The sequence below is a fragment of the Varanus komodoensis genome, unplaced genomic scaffold (assembly GCF_004798865.1).
Source record: "Varanus komodoensis strain SLA01 unplaced genomic scaffold, ASM479886v1 scaffold4, whole genome shotgun sequence".
NCBI classification, from domain to species: domain Eukaryota; kingdom Metazoa; phylum Chordata; class Lepidosauria; order Squamata; family Varanidae; genus Varanus; species Varanus komodoensis.
In genome coordinates this window covers 59943455-59963431 of record NW_025335941.1, presented here as the reverse complement: position 1 = coordinate 59963431, position 19977 = coordinate 59943455, and the positions used below count along the sequence as shown (strand labels likewise).

At 45.5% G+C, this 19977-nt stretch overlaps 1 protein-coding gene across 2 annotated transcripts in view; it reads right to left on the bottom strand.

Moving 5' to 3' along the window:
- Nucleotides 1–1660: 1660 nt before the first annotated feature.
- Nucleotides 1661–19977, bottom strand: part of SYTL2 (synaptotagmin like 2) — a 76675-nt gene continuing 58358 nt past the window's right edge. The window contains exons 9-19 of one of the 2 annotated variants that reach the window (XM_044442417.1): nt 18880–18981; nt 17729–17782; nt 15764–15858; nt 13312–13431; nt 12054–12223; nt 10575–10677; nt 8474–8644; nt 7296–7374; nt 5561–5660; nt 4646–4851; nt 1661–3016 (exon numbers count right to left, since the gene is read on the bottom strand). In XM_044442417.1, coding sequence (XP_044298352.1) covers nt 2871–3016; nt 4646–4851; nt 5561–5660; nt 7296–7374; nt 8474–8644; nt 10575–10677; nt 12054–12223; nt 13312–13431; nt 15764–15858; nt 17729–17782; nt 18880–18981 — 1346 coding nt within the window. In that variant the 3' untranslated portion in view covers nt 1661–2870. Of the gene's footprint in view, nt 3017–4645; nt 4852–5560; nt 5661–7295; nt 7375–8473; nt 8645–10574; nt 10678–12053; nt 12224–13073; nt 15859–17728; nt 17783–18879; nt 18982–19977 lie in introns of those variants that run through there. The other variant, XM_044442416.1, reaches the window with a different exon arrangement.

Genomic DNA, 19977 nt, shown 5'->3' with positions numbered 1-19977 from the left:
ATGAGCATGCCTGGGCCCCATCCCTTTGGGAGTGGCCATCTGAAAGCAGGCACGTCTCCTCTGCTTGCACCAATTGGGCCACCCTCCTCTGCCGGAGCGCATCATGGGGTCGAGAGCCATGCTCACCTCGCCTGAATCTGAGAAACTCCCCTGCTCCAGGTCCCCTCCCACCAGCTGTACATCTTGGTTCTTCCCGGAGGCTGCCTGCCCACCCGCCTGCCTGCCCATCTCTGCTTCCATCCTCTCAGTGCTCCAGCTTGGCCCACATTCCCACCCCCCCCACCCCCCAATTCTCCTCATTCTGATTCCAATACCTCTGAAGTCCAGCCAGCTCCCAAAAGCAGCCATCTCGCGCTCTCTTTCCAAACAAGTTGGTAGGGAATATGGGAGAGGACTATTGCATTGAAATCCCACGTGTGGACTTCCCGTAAGTGTTTGAGTGCCACTGTGGGAATGGAAGGGTGCACTCAGTAAGTGTTCATCCTGATCCTGCACAACTCCCCTGCACAATGTTTCTCCCCTACAACTAAGGGACAGACTCAGAGTCTAAACATGTTACGCCGGTGGAAGCAAGCATTCACACAACCGGGACACCATTCCCAATAATCACTTATGCAATAGTCAAGTTACCAGAGCTCCCTTACAGAGATGTCACCAACTTGTCCAGTTATGGAAACATTCATTCGAGTGAGTTTCCATTTGCTCTAGCTTTCTTTTGTGCTAGTGCTGCAGCAGTGGTGGAGCAACTGAGCGGCTAATTTCTAGGTCGGGGGGAAGGTCTGCTCCCATCACACCATTTTTCTCTCAGGCTGCTGGTTTCATTGCAACTATTTGCACAATGACCAGCACCTTCAGCATTCAAATGGGAGACTAAGAAACAATATTCAAGAAATGGTATGATATGTAAATGGTAAACAAATGAAGTGGATTACAGAAACCATTACTCATACTGTGAGGCCTTTCTGCATCTCAGAAAGGAACCTATTTTGCAGAGACTGCTCTTGCTAAAAGCACAAATAACCTGCATACATGGGCATGAATTCGAATGTCCTTTTGCAGTCCCAACCTGTGCAAAGGACTACAGAAACATAGTCTGACCCCCGGATCCAGCCGGCTCCGCTCACAACATGCCCACCATGTGCATGTCCAGCCTATCCTTGAACACCCTCACCGATGGGGCCTCAGTCACCTCCCGTGGAAGCCCATTCCATATCCTAGGGGTCCTAACTGTTAGGAAGGACTTCCTGGCATCCAAATTGAACCTTGATACAGAATTGGTGGAAGATCCAACATAAGGCAATGAAGACAGAGAAAAGAAAGTCCAGGTAAGAACACCAGGGAGATCTGGAAAGCAAGTGCTTAAAACAAGTCTCTACAATGCCAGAAGGGGCTGTATTTTATAATTTAATTACCTGTTTTCTGGGATAAAGGGCAGAGCTAATTTCATGTTATGGCAGCAACAGTAAATAGACACAACTATGAGAAAGGCATTTGAAACTTTTTTCCCTCCCCTCTTCAAGGAGGCTCACAATTCCGCTTGCTGAGTTGGATACTTGGCTATGGAAGGGGTGGGTGAGAAGTCTCACTTTCTAGTTTACAAAGAAATCCCAGAAAGATTGAAATGAGAAATCAACAGGAAAATAAATACAGCATGTTCATCTATTTTTCAATTTAGCATTTATTCATCTGAACGCATATGTAGTTTCAATAGGCAGTTGAGTTTAAAAACATTATGCAAATAGAGGTTTTATATCTCCCAACATTCTGTTGCATGCAGCTCTTACACGTTCATTCTTACTTCAGGCTTTTCTGCTTTCTCCAGCTGGTGGCAGTAGAGCACAAGGGAAAAATTCAACACACCCAAATACCCAGCAGCCCATTTTGGAGGTAATGAGGAAGGTTTCGTTAACTATTTTTTTTTAAAGTCCGGTTTTACTTTTGCCACTAATAAAAACCACATTTAGATTTAAAAGAGATGTTTGTGCCAAAGTGCATGTGGCATTTTTAGGGGGCAGAGGAAGGAATCTGTGATTTCAAGGTTAATGAGTAGGGGGAAAAAATAAAAATAAAAGCACATATTTAAAGTTTTGCAGTACAGCTGACTCTTGCAAAGGAAGGGTACCCAAGACTGGAACTAGACTTTGGAGCAGGTCAGCTGCCCTGGAAAAAAACACCCCCATGGTACTACTGCATCTCTTCCCCGTACTACCAAGGGCAGGCTTTCCCAACCTTGAACTCCCTGGATGCGATCACCTACAACTCCCAGCCCACCATGGCTTGTCTGAGAAGGAAACGACCCTCAAACAACCTGGCAACAGGCCAGAAAGCATGGCTTGTCAAGAGGTCAATGCGTGTGGCTGTGAGCTTTCTCTACCCATCACAAGCAGCACGCAATGAAGTGGAGCGCTGGTGGACCGGCTCTCCCTGATTTGCAACTACGACAGGTTTCCTGCCGCAGGACAGTCAGTCCGGTTTGATTTAAAACATGCATAATCATGACTACTAGATAAGACCCCATTACCAGGTGCACTCAACATTGACTGCAGGTATGGAAGAGCAGGAACAGAGCAAGGTGGGAGACATTTCGTTTCGCCTGCCCCATGCATTATTTGCGGTGGACATACAAGACAACTGTACATAATAGTTTAAATACATGTTATATACATACACATACATTTATTGATCTTTAATAAAGCTTACAGAATTTAACTTAAAGTACCTGTGGGCAGACAGGCGTCAAATGTGCACACGCAAGGTCGCGTTTAGCAAAGCACAGTGCTGGCCCCTCGGTTCTCGCCCTTATCTCTGCCTGGCTGTCCTCTCTGGTCCAGCAAGCCACACAAAGCTGTGAGCAACGGCCGAGAGGTATCCTATTTTGTCAGTTTTGCCATCGTCAGCATCCGGAGGGGCAGGGTGTCTTCTACCCACGTGTTTGGCGACTCAATCATTCTCTCCCACAAGTTGGTTTCGTCTAACGTAGAGTCCATCCAGTCTACTGGAGTACCGTAGCTCTTACCTAGGGAAGTGTTTAAATCAATGACATTAGCAGCACCTCGGACCCTTCATTTACCCAGCAGTAACTATAACAGGTAAACCTCTTTAAAAAAACAGCACATCTCTGGGTAAAACCCACCATAAGCACTACTTAAACGAGACCCTCTGAAATGAACAGCTCGCTTAATCCCCATTCATTTCAATGGTCCATTCTAAGCAAGGCTTATGTGTCATTTCTAACCTTCCATATTACCAACAGCAGAAGTTCGTCACATGGCTTATAAAGATTAAAACCTTAAAATGCTTTATAAAAACCCATATAAATACAGTGGTACCTTGGCTCACGAACTTAATCCGTTCCAGGACTCTGGTCGTGACCCAAATCGGTCATGAGCCAAGTTAAGTTCCCCTATAAGGTTCAATGTAAATAAGGTTAACCCGTTCTGTAACTTTTTTTTTTAATCAAAAAAATGTGAAGCAAAGTGACAAAGAACCACAAAGATCATGGCCATCTCCCGCTCCCCCCCCAACCCCGAGCATGAGCGCAGCCATCTCCCCACCTCCCCCAGCACAACCATGATCGCACCCATCATCCCCGCACCCTGGGGGAGGGAGAGACGGGCGCGAATGGGGAGCGCTGGCGGGGAGAGAGACGGGCGCAAATGCGGGTGCACTGGGGGGGGACAGGCACAATCGTGCTGGTGGGGGGAGATGGCCGAGATCGCGGTTACACTCCCGCAGGAAAGACGGGTGTGATCTCAGCCATCTCCCCACCACCACCAGCACGATCACGGCCATCTTCCCACCCAATGCGGAGTTCGCGACCTAAGTCAAAATGTTTATGACATTTTTGTTTGCGACCCGATTTGGTCGTGAACTGAGGTGTTCGTGAGCCCAAGTGCCACTGCACAAACTTAAACATACAACACAAAAGGGAGTGCACATTTCTCTAAAATCGTCAACAATATATATCAGTTGCTGGAGAAGCTGGGCAGGGGGCTGCTGTGGCACTCTTATTCTGCTTGTGCGGCCCCATGTCTGGAATCTGTGTGAACAGACTGCTGGACCAGACAGGTCCCTCATGCTCTGAACATGACAAATCCCAGATCTGACTGAAACCTCATCACATGCTGCCAAATGCCTGAGAGGAGAAGGCACAAGATAGTAATTTTAATGCCGGGCAGGCCTTGTCAGGGAAATCCCTCCAAAGTTAGGGGGCCACCACAGCTAAGTCCCTCACTGCATCTTATCCTCTGCATGCCGGTCTTAATCCAGCCATAGAATGATCTTCAGTTTACAGTAACACAGCATCCAACTTTCAGTTGTATTGATCCTGCTCTGTGTTGCTATTACTGAAACCAGCAATTCTGGAGATTTTTGCTACTGCTTCCGGCAGAACGCCAATCAGGGAAGTCTGGCTCCAACCCTATGTAAATTCACAATTAGGCTCTTCAGTGGATGGTCACACTCAAAGACAGGCTGTGCCAAGATCAGATAAGGGACAGGTGGAGCTAAGAATGCATTCCTTTTATTGAACAGTGCTTTAAAAGCAAATTTTGAACCCACACGGTTGTCCTGATTCTTTTGGAAATAAATACCCATTTCCACAGTAGTTGGGCAGGGGGACAAGCTTTGACCCAGCTGCAAATACCTGTTCCAAGTCCAATCCTGAGGCCTCCCAGGAAGTGATTGGCCAGCTTGTTGTGGTCCCAGACTGTGAGTTCTACGCAAGCTTCCTTCAAATCTTCAGGCCTGAAGCCATCATAGACCATTGTGTGGTTGAACACCGGGTTGGTTGTCTTTGCCACAGCTCTGGTTTTCTGCCGACTTTTTCTGCTTGTATCTGGAAGAACGGTACTTCAGACCGGAGGGGAGAAAATCACACTGAGAATACTCTTGACTTGCACTGGAACAATGCAGGAATCATACAACTGTTGCCCCAAGTGATGGTTTGGGGTCAGGGTTGGTGGAAGCCAGGTGGTACTTTTCATCCAGTGAGGAAAGATTTGGATAGCTAGTAGCGTGGAGGAGACAAAAATGGTCCTCTCGCTGCCACAGCTCAGGAACTTCAGGCCCAAGGCCAAATCCAGCCCTCCTGGGGGCAAATCTGGCCCTCCGGGATTCTCTGGGTGGCCACACCCCTCCCCACCCACCCTATGCAAAGCACTTTCATCTCCCAGCCCATTGAGCCCCTTGTTCCAATCTTTGCTCTAAAAGCTATTGTGGGGAGGGATTGCAGAAACAATTCCCTACTTTCCCAGCAGCCACTGATCACAGGAACAATCACCAATCACAGCCTGCACCGCCTTTTTATTCAAATTAAAGTACTGCTTTTTGCTAGAGTCACCATTTTGCTAGAGCGTGAAATTATCAGGAACCTGGATGCCAAGACAGCGCCTGACTTTTTCTCTCTAGGTGGGTGACTGGTCTTTATCAGGCTGTGAAGTCACGAGTGCCATCGTCATGTGCATGCAAGAGGAACGCCACAGAAAGGCTTCCAGGGCTTCCCACCGGACGCTGGTCCAAGAGGCAGACAGCCCCCCGCCAAATTCATTGCTGCACTTACCACTTGACAAAGGAGTTGAGCTTACTGCCTCGGAGGATCGGGAGGTCATTGCATTCCTTCACCCAAATATGAACTTCTCCAGCGGCTGGCGTCTTCTTACCTTTGAAGTGGAACCCCCCCCACCACCCCAATAAATTACAAGCTTGTTTTGGTTTTTTCCTTGGTTTACACACACGTGCACACACACACACAAAAGGCTGAAGTGCGAACGCAATGAATATTTGGATGCAGGAGGAATAAACTACTTCTTCTGTACACAGTCCTCCTAAGCATCCTTTCCACATTCCACAAAAGCAAACCTGGCCGGCTTGATGCAACAGCCTTCCCCCAAAAGGTGTACTAAAGAGTACTTAATTCATAATATGGAGAGGGCACAAAAGGGAGAACGGAAGCCTTTCCTCCTGACTAGACTGGACCTTGACTTAGTACTTGCACATAAGGTGAAGTCTGAGGATTGTGCTGTGGGCAGGAGGCAGGCCTGGCCACAGTAAAGAACAATGCAGCCAAGAAGCGATGGAATCACAGCGCAGAGGAAAGGGAAATCCAGCAGGTCATGGCGATCTTCCAGTGAACAACACATCTCCCAGGGACAGGAGAACCCACTTGCAAATGAGAGTTTTTCTGCCTGTGCTGGGTTCGGGTTAGGGCTTCATCTTCAGACATTGTGTTCACACCTTAGGTAATGGTGTGCTTTCTTGCATCGGTTGCCTCCATCTAGACGTAATTGTAATTTCTTTGTTCAGTTAGTGAACAGAAGACGAACTGCAACAGCCAAGGAGGCAGTTTGGTGGTTGAACCTCCTCGCAAGCAAGCAAAACCATTTTCACAATCCAAGCCTTTAGAATACTTGCAGCTTCTGGGAATCTCTCTTTAGGAACAGGAAAAATCACTGTTCTTCTCAAATTCATGGTCAAATTATCTTTGGGACAGTTGTGATACAATCTTGGTTTACCAGCAACCTTAGGCCCCTGAGATCGGCAGAGGAGGCCCTTCTCCGGGAGCCCTCTGTGAAGGATATTAGGAGGGTGAGTACTCGGAGGAGGGCTTTCTCCGCGGTGGCGCCCCACCTATGGAATGCGCTCCTCAGAGAGGTCCACCTGGCACCGTCATTATTTGTTTTTCGGTGCCAGGCCAAGACCTTTTTATTTAAACGATATTTTAATTGTTAATAGTTTTTATTTATTGGTTTTATATTATTGCCGAGATGCTCCGAATTTTTAATGTCTACTCTAGGGTTGTTTATCCTGCTTGTAAGCCGTCCCGAGGCTTTCTGAGATGGGAGCGGCATAAAAATGCTATAAATGAATGAATGAATGAATGAATGAATGAAATTAGGCTGGCTCACACACTCCCATCTTCAGCTTGCACTAGGATATTAAAGGTGTCTGTTCCAGATTTGCAACAAGCTGGAACTTATGCCATTTTGTTCGAGTCTGCAATGCTATCCTTATTTTCCAAACACAACCAGAATCCATGGTGGTTTTGGCAAGCTCTAGTTCCTCGGGAAACTATGGTTTGCCACCAACCAGGGATGGGAGCTCCTTATCTCCACGTGGCAGGGGAGAAACGAGCAAGCAAGCACACAAGCGCCACAGTGCCTCCATGTGTAAGCACTAACAGTAAGCCACATCCCTTCCTCTTTAGCTATTGCACGTTTGTACTGAGGAAGAGACAGAAGTAGGAAGCAAGAAACAACATGAGGCAAATCTGAGAATTCTGTAACAAGATTGCTTACCCCCAGTGGGCTGCGGGATATACTGGAGTGCTATCTTTATCTCCCCTCGGTTCTCCAGCTCCAGAGCAGCTAATGGAGTCTGGCCATTTATAAAAAAAGGCAAGAACAAAATGAGTTAACCATACGCCTCGACCTCCCTTTTCCCTGCACCCTAGTTGTGCATTTGCTCAAACAGCGTGCCAGAATCAGGTGCTAACTTGCACAATTGCTTGGCTGAAGAAACCTTAAAGGCATCCCATTACAGCGGCATCCTGTGTGTATGGCCCATCGAATTCAATGGGGACCTTCCCCGGGTAACTGCATAAAGCTTTAGGATACAATTCTATGTATGTCTAGATGGAAAAAGTCCTACAGTTCCCAGGATGCCTCGGCCAGACCTGCTGGCTAGGGCACGCTGGGAAATAGAGGACTTGTTGCCATCTAAGCCTGCGGAGGGTTACCCCTTTAATCCACCAAATCTATTTGCACGAGTGAAATAGTCTTGAGCAGCAGGAGACAAAGCATTCTCTCTGACTGGCTCTGAAAGATGGTTAACTAGCCACGCTGCCTCACCGACCACCCGTGCATGCGCTGCACCATTCCCCCACCTGCCCTCGATGGGGAAGGTTGTAGGGCCACCCAGAACACACGGTCCACTGTGGGGTTCCTGGCAGCTCTGTTAACCCCGGCAGCTACCCCCCTTCAGCCAACCTGCCCCTCTGCAGCTCTGTCAGACTACAGCTCCCATACAGCATGCTGGCCAGGGATGGTGTGAGTTGCAGTTGAACACATTAGAGGACACCAGGTTGCAGAAGGCAGTTTTGAGCGACATACCGCATGTCATGGAAAGTCCTACTTCTGAAGAAAGGGTTAGGAGCATGGCTTCTAAGAATTTTAAGTCAGGAATCTTTTTGAATTTAAACATTTAAAATTACTTCCTGGCTTGCTGCAGTACTACTGCAAAGTCTTGACTGAGAAACGGAAATTCTCCACACTGGGCAAAATTATTAATTTCAGTTTTAACAACAATTTGGTGTATGAAGACAGTATTGCTTAATACAACTACTACAAATCATTATATAATTCAAATATGAGAATGCCCTTATATTGCTTGTAAGTGCACATACTGAAGGGACTGGTGGGAGGAAAGAGTGTCTGGCCCAAAGATACACCTGAGCCCTCAAAGTTTGGGAACTCACTCGAGGTTTAAGTGGATACCAGTTCATCTGCTTCTTCTGCCTGTCGTTCCAGTCCCAGTCAGCCAAGTCAAGCTCCACCTCACCCAAGAAGCTGTTACGCCCAAATGTGTCGTTGTGCCAAACCGAGACATTCAACTTCTGGGATGCCAAGAAGACCTTGTCCACTTTATACTGCAAATAAGGCAAGATGGTATTTAAGGACACTGATCTGGTTTGCACCCCACAACAATCCCCCATGGCTTAATCTGCCAGTAGGAGCTATTATACTGGGTTGCATGCCCACAGGTGCCATTTCCTCAGGGCTCTTGTGGGTGTCTGGCTTACCACTGCTTGCCATGTCACACAAACCCAGGGAGCAAGGGTTGTTTAAGGTTTAGACAATGCTTAAATAACCCTAACACAAGCAGTGATTTGTTTTAATTAGACAACCCTCAAACAACCCATGCCACCTGAACTTGCACAACAGGGCTGGCCAAATCAACTTTTGGCTGGGACCTGCCATTTCAAAATGGTAGCCAGCCACCCCATGCCCTGGCACTCCCAAGGTTAATTAATCCACAGTGGCTTGTTGTGATGTACAGACTGGCCTATTATCTGCAGCACCAAGTGAAAAAATCTGGTTTAACCCAAACACTGAGAGTCTCCAGAGCACAGCATTCTCAAGCACTGAAGTTCTTGCAACAAGGTAAGGACTGGATTTGCTTCATCAGCTTGTTGTATTAAAAAAAACCTTGCCTTTTGGAACAAGCCAAGGGGCAAGAACCTCTGTCTGTAGCAGCTAACAAGATACTCCAGAAAGCTTAGAAGCTGAGCTTGACAACAAGAGTCACTTGTCTTTCCTTGTCACCAGCTTTCACGACTCAGAACTACACTGTTTCTGAACATGAGAAGTTTAATTTTCTGCCATTGGTACTTGCTGTTGACAGAGTGATTTCTTCCATGCATTTAAGGCATCTAAGTGAACAGCAGTACCCAACAGAGCTGCAGCCTAGCTCCGACAAGAGATGTTGGGAAAATCCGCCACAAATTCAAATGAGCTCAAATTTCCAGGAATCTGACCTGCAGAATTTGCAAGAGAAAAGCTCTTCCGAAATCACACAGATTCCACAAACTTGCCATCTGATTTTTACTTTCTAGAAAAGTATGCAAATATAGTTGTAGAAAAAGAGCATAAAAAAACATGTTTAACCCTTTGGCTAAAGCTTGACGATGCACTCTGGGTGAGATTTCTGCATCTCTACAAACACACATGCATGCAAGTTTGGGAGCTGAAAAAAATCTAATTTTGCCCCAGGGCAGACGATGGAATGAAAGGCCTCTGACAATCAGCGGGATGCTGGCAGAACAAATTGGACAAAAATCCACACATCCCAGGCCAGGACTCACAGGGATAAAGGAAGCGCATATTTTCATTAGCAAAGGTGCAGGCACCTTCTGCTCACTGATGCAGAACCCCAGCTCCTTTGGATCTGCAGTACACAGGGATGGAGGGGAAACAGTTTTTCCCAGAAGCCCTATATTGTCCCTGTTACAGTAGGAAGTGTAGTATTTCAGGCTTTCCTATACCATCAATTATTCTACAGCATCTTGTGACAATCACAACAGTGTCTTACTCTTGAACAGACAATTAAGACCCATCAACTTTACAAAAGATATGGCTCTGCCTAGATTTCTGGATGCTCCTTCTTGTGGCTGCGAGACTGTCACGACGTATGCCTGCACTGAAAAATATGCCACAAGTCCACTGGGATCCACCTCCTTGAGCAGGACTTTCCCCATGTTGTCCATGCACCGCATGAAGTTCATCCTCCCTTCCTTCTCGTTCCCCCAACTCCTTCACCCAAGAGTCAGCCAGCATCCTGTGGTGACCAAGCATGTTCAGTCCTCATTAGGCAGATGGGTGGCAATTTCCTCCTTTAGGTTTTACCCGCCCCCCCCCCGCCCCCGCCCCTTTTAAGGGTTTTTGTTTTTTAGACTTCTGCAATTCTTTGAGCTGGACTGGACCTTTTGATACTGTTCCTTGTGCATGTGTTGTTCTGGCTACATAAATGACAACACTCCCAGCCTAGCTACTGGAAATGGAAATCATGAAACAAGTTACCCGTAATATCTCATTGTACACAGGATTCAATGTTTTCTTCTTCACAGATGTCTTTCTTTTGCCCAGCTTGTACTTTTCTGGTAGCAGGTAACTCTTCACATACCTAAAGGAGTGTAATAGTCACTCTGGTGAGATAATATTTAAATATCAGTGCTGATTTTCAAAGGAGTTTGAGAACAAAGTAGGTGTTGGGAGTGAGGAGGAGAGTTGGTTCTGGCACGTATTGCCAAGGCCTCCTGATTGGGGTGGGGGGGAGGAAGAGCAGGGGGAGGCCTCGAAATGGGGACCAATACCAGACACGGAGATGAGAGAAATAGAGTCACTTATCTCAAGGCCAAGCTCCTCAGGTGCACAGGGAGCTTCTGAGAGTGATCAAAGATGCACGGTGTTTGGGAGGGGGCTTAAAACATGGGGGTTTCTCAGAGACAGATGCGGTGGGTATGGCTGTTGGCCCAGGGATGTGACGCTGGCAGAGGGCAGCCCAATTAGAGGATCAGCTTGCCGAGAGGGGGCATGCTCGTTTCCAAAAACCCTCCCAAAAGGATGGGGCCCAAACATACTCATAAGGTGTGTTCCTAGAAGCAAATACAAGACTGTGTTCAGTGAACCACTCTGTGCATGCTCAGAGAGTCATTCTGAGTGTTTGTGCTTCTGGAAAACCCGTTGGTGGATAAAGAGCTTTTTGCAAGGAAGCCTGTGGCATTGACACTGCAAAGGGAGGAAACCTGGCTGGCTGAGGACCTTTAGTTTCATCTTAAAGCAGGGAAGTCAGTCTTATTAAAGGCATTTCAAAACAGAGTTGCTCATCCTAATGAGGTCAAGGACTGAAGGCCACGGATGGGATACTCACTCCTAAGGGGCATGCTGGTCATCAATTACTGTCCTGTGCACATTCACTTCAGCCCCGTTTGGGGTTGTCCACGTGTCTGTCCTGCTGGGCGGTTAAGGCATGGTGCCTGCGGGGAACCCCAGACAGCTGGTGCCGGCAGCCCAGGTGCCGTCTGCAGACCTAAGGTGCAGCATCCATGGCCTAAGCTGATGGCGGCCGAAAGGCCATTTCTGCTTTGTATAGAACAAATGGGCCTTTTTCTGGAAAATCCCAGATGGCCGCAATGCACTCTGCACGGGGCTGCCTGCAAGGCTGGTCTGGAAGTCAAATCACCCAGAGCCACCCAGAACCCATCGTTTGTTGTACGGTTTGGGATGGACATCTCCGGGTTCAGGCGACATGGCAAGTCCGGCACACAAAGGTAATTCGGCAAATCATGCAGTGCACAATCTCCATGCCGAGAACAGGGAAAAGAAGCCAAGGCTTGACCTATCCTCACAGTGTGCAAACACGGCCGCTTCTTCTCTGCTTTCTCTTGTATGTTCACCGCTCTTAACTCTCCATATTGGAATATAAAGTGGCATACAAATCTTGTAAAATAAATAAGAAACACCCCCCCCCCCCCGGTTCAGTCTCTCTCACACACTTACGGATCTGAGTGCTGCTTCTTGGCATCTGCAATCGCCAAGTCCTTGCCCTGACCAATAAAAATATGAAGCTCCTTCAGCGAATCCACATAATCAATGGCAAACTGGATGTTTCCCTTCACATCCACGTTGCCAAAATCTCCACTGTAGATACTCATCACGCTGGTGCTCACCTGTAGATATCCCAAAGTGAAGAATAAGCATGTATAAAATTGCCCTTTGCTTCTTGGTGTTCATAGTGAAGATGGGGAATAAATTTAACTACAGGACAGAATTCCCCCTGTGCTTAGCTCCAGGCTGAAAAAAGAATGTCACCAAGCAGGAGATATTTTGCATATTTAAATACTGCATGCTTGCTTTCAAACAATAGGGGGGAATCATTAGTAGTTTACATGCAAAGAGTGATTTTATAGAGAGGATCCAACCTAAGTATTTTGCCTACTCTTCTAGCTATACAATCTGCTGAATGAGTGCTGATCCCTACTAAGCCTCTGCACTCAAAAACTACCTGGAAATCTGTCGTCAGACCTTTAAATAATTAAAAAATTGGTACCCTTATTATCCATCATTATGCTTCATACTTTCGGTACAGCAATTGCTATACAATCCTTATCTCACTTATCCTCAAAGGGCCGGACAGGAAGAGAATTCTATACCAAAATATAGCAGTTCTTGCACTTTCTGTGTTTGCTCCTGCCTTCATGACTTTGGAAGCATAGTTCCCAGTTCTGGTTTACTGGCCTCTCACAAGCTGTGATTATTAGCTAACATTATACTAAGCCACAATGGCTGAGTTGTGCTATACACTCACTAGGAAGCCAGAACTGGCTGGTGTTCCCTGTTAAATTTATTTATTGATTTTATATCTATGCCAGGATGTTTCCAGTTTTTATGTATTTGTATTGCTATTTATTTGTGTTGGAAGCTGCCCTGAGGCGAATGGGGCAGCATATAAGAATCCCAAATAAATAAATAAAATGTCCTTCCCATGGGCAACTTGAGTATGGCCTTCACAGAAGCCCATGTTCAGGAAGAGTGACGGCAAGCACTTGGAAGGGTCCCCAAAAGTTGGGTGCAATGGGCAGGGGCAAATGAGAGGTTAATTTAGGTTAAGGGGTAGTATTTTTGCAAGAAAACATTTGGGTGTTACAGCTAAGGAAGAAGCATTTGTCACGGCATCAAGCATTTCAACACAGAAGTTTTGCTACTACTGTAGAGGTAGGGAAAGCAGCGATGTTAACTGAAGCTTTTGTTTACATACAGACGACAAGGACGCCAAGCCGGAAGAGCCACTAAGATTGGTTAGCGAACTGGGGCTCTTCTTGATTCTGCCAAGTGGGAAACTGCTGTCTGATGCTGAATCTGCCTCTCTGTCATCGCTCTACAAGATATTACACAAAGACAGGGAAAAAAGTTTGCGCGGGTGTTCGAAAAGCAGTACGAATATTGCCATGCAGCACAATTCCAGCACATCCGCCAAGACTTACTGCTGGGCATACAGTTAATGATGGAAACCTCAAGTCACGTGCACGTTTTCATGCAAGAATATATCTGTACTTGTGGGGGGGAAGGCAGAATGACACGAAGTGGTAAGACAAGACCGTTCTGTGTTCCGCCCCTGTGCCGCCAACCATTTCGTTCTTCGAGGAAAGGAGATCTGTTTTAATTCCACCCCAGTCCACTGAAGTGGCTCCCTCAGTTTCACCGAGCAGCAATGCAATAAGTGACTTATTTTATGGCTCATAATCCTTTGGTCCCCTTTGGGCTTGTGGGAATAAGCAAGGTATGTGCATGCATGTGTGAAAGCGGTATTGCAATCCTTTTATAGGAAAACATCTGAAGCTTTCTTTTTTAAAAAAATGGTATCAGCTAAGCAAGAAAATAGTTCTTAATTATAGACAAACTTGTTGTTTTAAATGGCTTGCTTTGACATTCTCTGTTAAGTGAGCACCAGTCGACCCTGAACTGGCTCGTTACGGTCTACATGTCATGGGCCACATGTCATTTCCCCAACACACATTAGCATTCTGGATTCGCCTGCATGCACACACAGGCAAGCAGGGCCCAGCCACACATTCTGTGCATTCTGCTTATTTTCCCTTTGCACACGGTGGCTGGACTAAGCGATTTGGAGATACTTTCCCATCTCACTAGACCAAAGGCGACTATAACCTGCCCCAGAAGGACTCATGTGCAGGTTTGCTTCTTGTAACCAGAATGTTACAATAGTGGGATTCATGCTGGAGGAACAGCAGAGTCAAATTAAATATTAGGTAACTCTATTTACCTACCTAATAAGATCAATTCAGCGGCTGGCCAAGTGCCTGGGTAGAGCTGTTCCATGGCCCCCGGCTGGTGCCTAGAGGGCCACAGGAAGGTTTGGATTCCCAGACACAAGGTCAGACAAGTGTTCCAACCTTGCAACTGGAGGTTCACGTGCGGATTCCGCTCTGCCACATTAGTGGCTTCTTCAAGCTTGGAGGGATGAGCTCAGAGAAGAGGTTTAAAGGTCATTTGGAAGAGAGGAGACTGGCACTGCCAGGACAGACTATATCCTGGTACTACCTTGGCAGGCGTCCCTTCCCCTCTGAAATGCTGCAGTCAGATGGCTGAAATAGGCTGTCCAACTGCTTTGCCAAGAGCACAGAGGCAACCCTCTCCTCCACGCTTCTCTTGCTGTACTTGGGATGGCCACAGTCCCTCAAGTCATGGGCAGACCCATGGGATCGCCCCCTAAAAGACCCTGTCATTTCCTTCCCTTAAGGTTTCCAGGGGAAGTGTGGCCAAGCATTAGCCGGGATTGCTTTGGTTTAGACTGACTCGATGTTAGCTCCAGGCAGCATTTTCTTAGCACCAATTCTAACATTGCACTGCATTGCCTTGTGATGTACTCCTTCCTTTAAGTAGATCTCATCCACTTTACTGTCAGCCTTTGCTCCAGGGTATCTATTCTATGTTAGACATTATTACTTGATCAAGAGATGATTGCAACATTAATTCAAAATTTTGATTCATTGTTTGATTCGTGTTTCCCGTAAGCAGCTAATTTGAGACATTTACAAAAGAACACGCTCAGGAGAAGTGGGGGAAGCTTTGGTTCTAGCGACTGCAGTAGTTATAAAAGCTGTTTAATGGAAAGTTAGGGAAAGATCCCAAAGACAGACTGAAAGAACCAAGGGGATCTGTTCTGGATCAGGTACGGACCATCAGCAGCCTTTCCTAGCAAACCTTCTTCATGGTTCATGGTTGAAATTATTGCCAACCCTGGTTTCTCACAGGAAAACCAAGGTATCACTAACTACTTATTGATACCTTGGCTGGGTTAATTCAGGGTCATCTTCAGACCATGGTGAAAGCAGATACCATTTTGTACCCAAATCTACATACTTCACTAAGTTGTATCTAAACCACCACAAATTAACAGGGTGGGATAGCAGTGTAGGTCATCAGGTCGAAACTGCTACTCTGAGCCAAGTTATTTCACACTCCTACCCTCCTCATCCTCTCAGTTTAACCCTCTAATTCAAAACATAATGCATCACAAACAGAAATTCCCAAGATTCACTTCTCCAGCCCATTCCCTCTGGAACAAGTTCTTCTAATTATATTCTTATTTCGTTTAAGTCTACATTAAGGCATAGCTCCACGGGCACACCAGCGCTCCCTTGAAACAATGCCCAAGATTTCTAAGACGTGCAAAAGTAAAAACTTGCCTCATCCTGCAGAAATGCCGGAACTGATTTGCTCATCATTTTGATTTTTTCCGGATTGGAGAACTGGCTGTCAGGGAAAGAAGGTGCTGTGGAAACTAAAGAGCAGCAATGCATGTTTAGAGAGCTGACTTGATTCTAATACAGGAAAAATTGTATTTTTGAAACAAAAGCACACTGACATGTGCAATGATAAACTTGAACATGCAAGAGGCACATACTATGAGCAGCAAGACAAGCAAGCTACAACAGAGGGTTGCTCTGCCCCACACATGTTCTCTCCATGTTTCCAGGTATCCTACCTAGAGGGAACTCTCATCTATCCCACGGGGAGATGCGTGTACACTTTTCCTCCTAATACACACACAGGTCAGACTTACAGAAGGGTCTCAACAGACACTACTCGGAGTCCAGAAAAGGGTGCAAAAGTCTATAGTTTATTTTTACCGTGTTTCCTCAAAAATAAGACTGGGTCTTATATTAATTTTTGCTCCAAAAGATGCACTAGGTCTTATTTTCAGGCGATGTCTTATTTTTTTCATGTGCAATAATCTGCATTTATTCATGTACAAAAATCTGCATTTATTCAAATACAATAGTGCCATCTTCTTCTGGAACATCGTCATAACTCTCCGAACCCCAAATTGTGTTACAACGGACATACTAAATGCATCCGTCTGGCTGACAATCTTAACTAAGGCTTATTTTTGGGGTAGGGCTTATAGTATGAGCATCCTGAAAAATCATGCTAGGGCTTATTTCCTGGTTAGGTATTATTTTTGGAGAAACAGGGCATGTACTAATAGTCTAAAGTCTGTTCTTACATACTTATGGCTCTGTAGCATCCCTGGGTTTTGCACTACAAGTAGTTAAAGGCCCCACCCTTATCAAGGCATTTAAATTCAGTTTCCTTCATCCAGGATCAGCACACTGTCCACCTCATCAAACTGCCCCCATCCCAATATTTAATTCTAGGTAATTTATTTCAAGCATGAATTCCTGGAAATCTATAGGAACTGGTTTTTAATACAGAGTTAAATTCAACTACAGTGCTAGTGTATTGTTTATTTAGGGCCCAATTTCTCTCTGACCCTCATTCTCCCAACAAATTAATAATAATGCATGTTGACAGCCCTGACTAGCAGTCTTGCATTCCAACCTTCCAACAAACACAGTAAGAATGTAAAGAGAGAAATGCTTTTTCACAGATACTGTAGGTGAATGCCTGCTATTCTCTCTCTGGGAGAGGACAAAAAGCATTGCACTGGTGCAATTCTGCAGTGGAAGCAAAGTTTGCCGTTGGCAGGAGATGCACCAGCCCAGTGTGTGCTTGGAAGGATACCCACATGCCTCTTACAAAGACATGGATGCCCAAGACCCTTTGGCCCTTGCTAATGCAGGGCTTCCTTCCGCTCCCCTCATAATAAATAAAAATAAAAATAATAACCAAGTATTTTGCTACTCAGGTATAAAGAGTCTTTCATGATCTTGTCAGCCTTTCCCTCCTCCGCTGGCACCTATCATGTTTTGTACCAACATCAGGGTTGATATTGCAAGAACCCAGAAAAGCTTTCAAAATGTTTATATTTGTGGTTGCTCCCAATTCCATAGCAAGTCAGACGATCACATCGTCAGTTATGGAGGGCAAACAGAATCATGGCTAACATTTTAACAGGCACGAGCTGTCGGCAGGGCAATGTCAACGGTCATTCAGTGAGATGCAAACAGTTAGTATAACAAGGGCATACCCACATATATTTGGGCACAGTGACTTGAGCTGGACAGCAACCAATGCAGCGAACAGGTGCCCCCGATACATTAAAAATGCAGACACACATTGCCCAAAGGCAGTACACAATACACAACTATCTAGAACTCTAGCCATAAGTCTTCTGGCTCTGAGAATTCACACACATTACTAAAGGCAGCAGAAGGTCACATTCATGCAGCTACAAATAGAATAGTTACCATCTTCAGCACTAAGCATTATGTCATCCTTCGGAAGGTTTACTTGTTCTTTATCTGTGCAAGGGGGGGAAATGGTATGACAGTTAGACATTTCGGGTGCTAAAGACCACAGTGGGATCGTAACAGAAGCTTCTAGAGGTGGAAGAGGAGCAAGAAGAAAACTGGGAGTAAAACCAAGATTAACTCATGGAAGATGCTTCTTATGAGACATTCTACCATAAGGAAATGTGCTGTAAAAATGAAGCCACAGCAATCCTATTATTACTAGTTCAGTCTATCTAGAAGCGATCCAAGTTTTGAGGTGCAAGTAAGCAGCAGCAGGTTTTAAAGGGCCAAAGATGTCATTCAGGAGAACCCTTCCTGTAAGACTTTTGATAGGACAGGACAAGCACCTTCTAAAGCCTAACCGCTGTATGTAGAAGTAAAATAATAAAGTTCCATTTAGCAGAAGTGCCCAACCCACCAATGGGTGGATATAGATAACAGTTTGAGAATATTGCAAATGGGCCAAAAGAGACGTTGTGTGTATGTTTGTGAGGATATGCAAACATTTACACATGCACTAAACTAAGAAGGTGAAGTAGGATGCACCTGTGTGAGCAGGAGTCCATATCTCAAAGTACTTTCAACACTGGACGGACTCTGGGCTGGAGGGGTGGAAGCTACCTATCAAGAACCACATTACTGGATTTGCAGTTCCTGCAGCTTTATTCTCTAATCTTTTCTATTTGCACCTGATTCAACACTACTAAGGGCCAATTACTCCATTGCTTTACAAAAGCACTCTTGATATTCCATGAGATTTACCCACTGTGTGGGAGCAGATATAAAACGCAGGGAATTAAGTCCCGCATACTGGAGGCATGGTTCTAAGTTGGAAGGCTGCTACTGTATTTCTAGAAGCTGCCAGTGAGTCAAAAGTACATTCTCTAAAACATTGGAAATTACTCAAATAGCTCCAGAGCCCCAAGATGGCTTCATATGGTTTCTTCAGACCCTAAATAAGCAACCATTGGATACGTTTTTAAATAGTTTTGGACATCCAAAGGCAATGTCAAAGTATTTCTCAACAAATGATGGACAGACCGAGAAAGCATTTGAAGAAAACCTTTCAAGGGCATGGAAGTGGTCAGGCAAACATTTGTGCTCACTTGATGTGGCTGATGGTATGTCCTCTAGACTTTTGGAAGGAATTTGCCTATTTGAACTCCTTTTCAAAGCCTTCAAAACAGGGTTTATTTCATCTTCAGAACCTGTTTCAAGACAAAACACATGAACACTGCACAACGCACAGACATATGTCTCAAACAACATAGCTGTTTCTAAAAAAAATCACTTGTTGTATCTGTGTAGGGGAATACTACTAAACTCTCACAAGAAACATGGCATTGCTGCCCTACATGAGGATTTCAGGTTATATCTCCTCCCAGGACATTTCTCCTCCCAGGTAACATAATACAACTTATACATTGTAACATCTCCTCCCAGGTAACATAATACAACTTATACATTGTCTTGATGTCGTCATGCTGTGCATTTCCTTGCCTGGCATCCCTGGAAAGGAGGTGGAGAACCACAGGGCTAACACAACAGTAGTGGCAACATTTTGTCTCCTGTAATATTCAGTTCCACCCTTATAGTTTGGTCCTGTCATTCCTCAAACAAACAAAAGGTAACATGCAGCTCTTAGAAGCTGGAAAGTCTAGATCTTCATTGACAGAGTATTTTAAATTTAATCCCTCTTGCCATGAACGCATAACAACATAGACTGGTCAGTTTTGCAGCAGAGAGGTGAAGATGGGAATCTCTATGCATGTGTGTGGAAGAAATTTGTCTGCAACTGGAATTTCATTTGCTGCTTTTCATTTCAAGAGTTCCTGATGTTGAAACACAAGTCATTTTTCAATTTAATAAGCAGTTTGAGATCAGAGCTGTGGGAATTCCCACAGAAAAAAGTTCCAGTGATGCTATCTATTCTCGCCTGCAGACAGCTATCCCTTCCGTGACTTCTGCCCATTTCTTGAGTACTGGGGGTAGGGGCAGGATGGAAAATAATTACCAATTCAAAACAGATGAGCAGTTTTCCATAATGCATTTCATGGGCTGAGTTTTTGTTGCTCTGTTTCTTTTTCTGAACAACAACAATTCCCAAACCGTGTGCCACATGAGGAGCTAAAGTATGCCTTGAAAAATAAAGCCATATGTACAATGCATCACCACTTTTAGGGACTGTGCTCTGTGCAGAATTG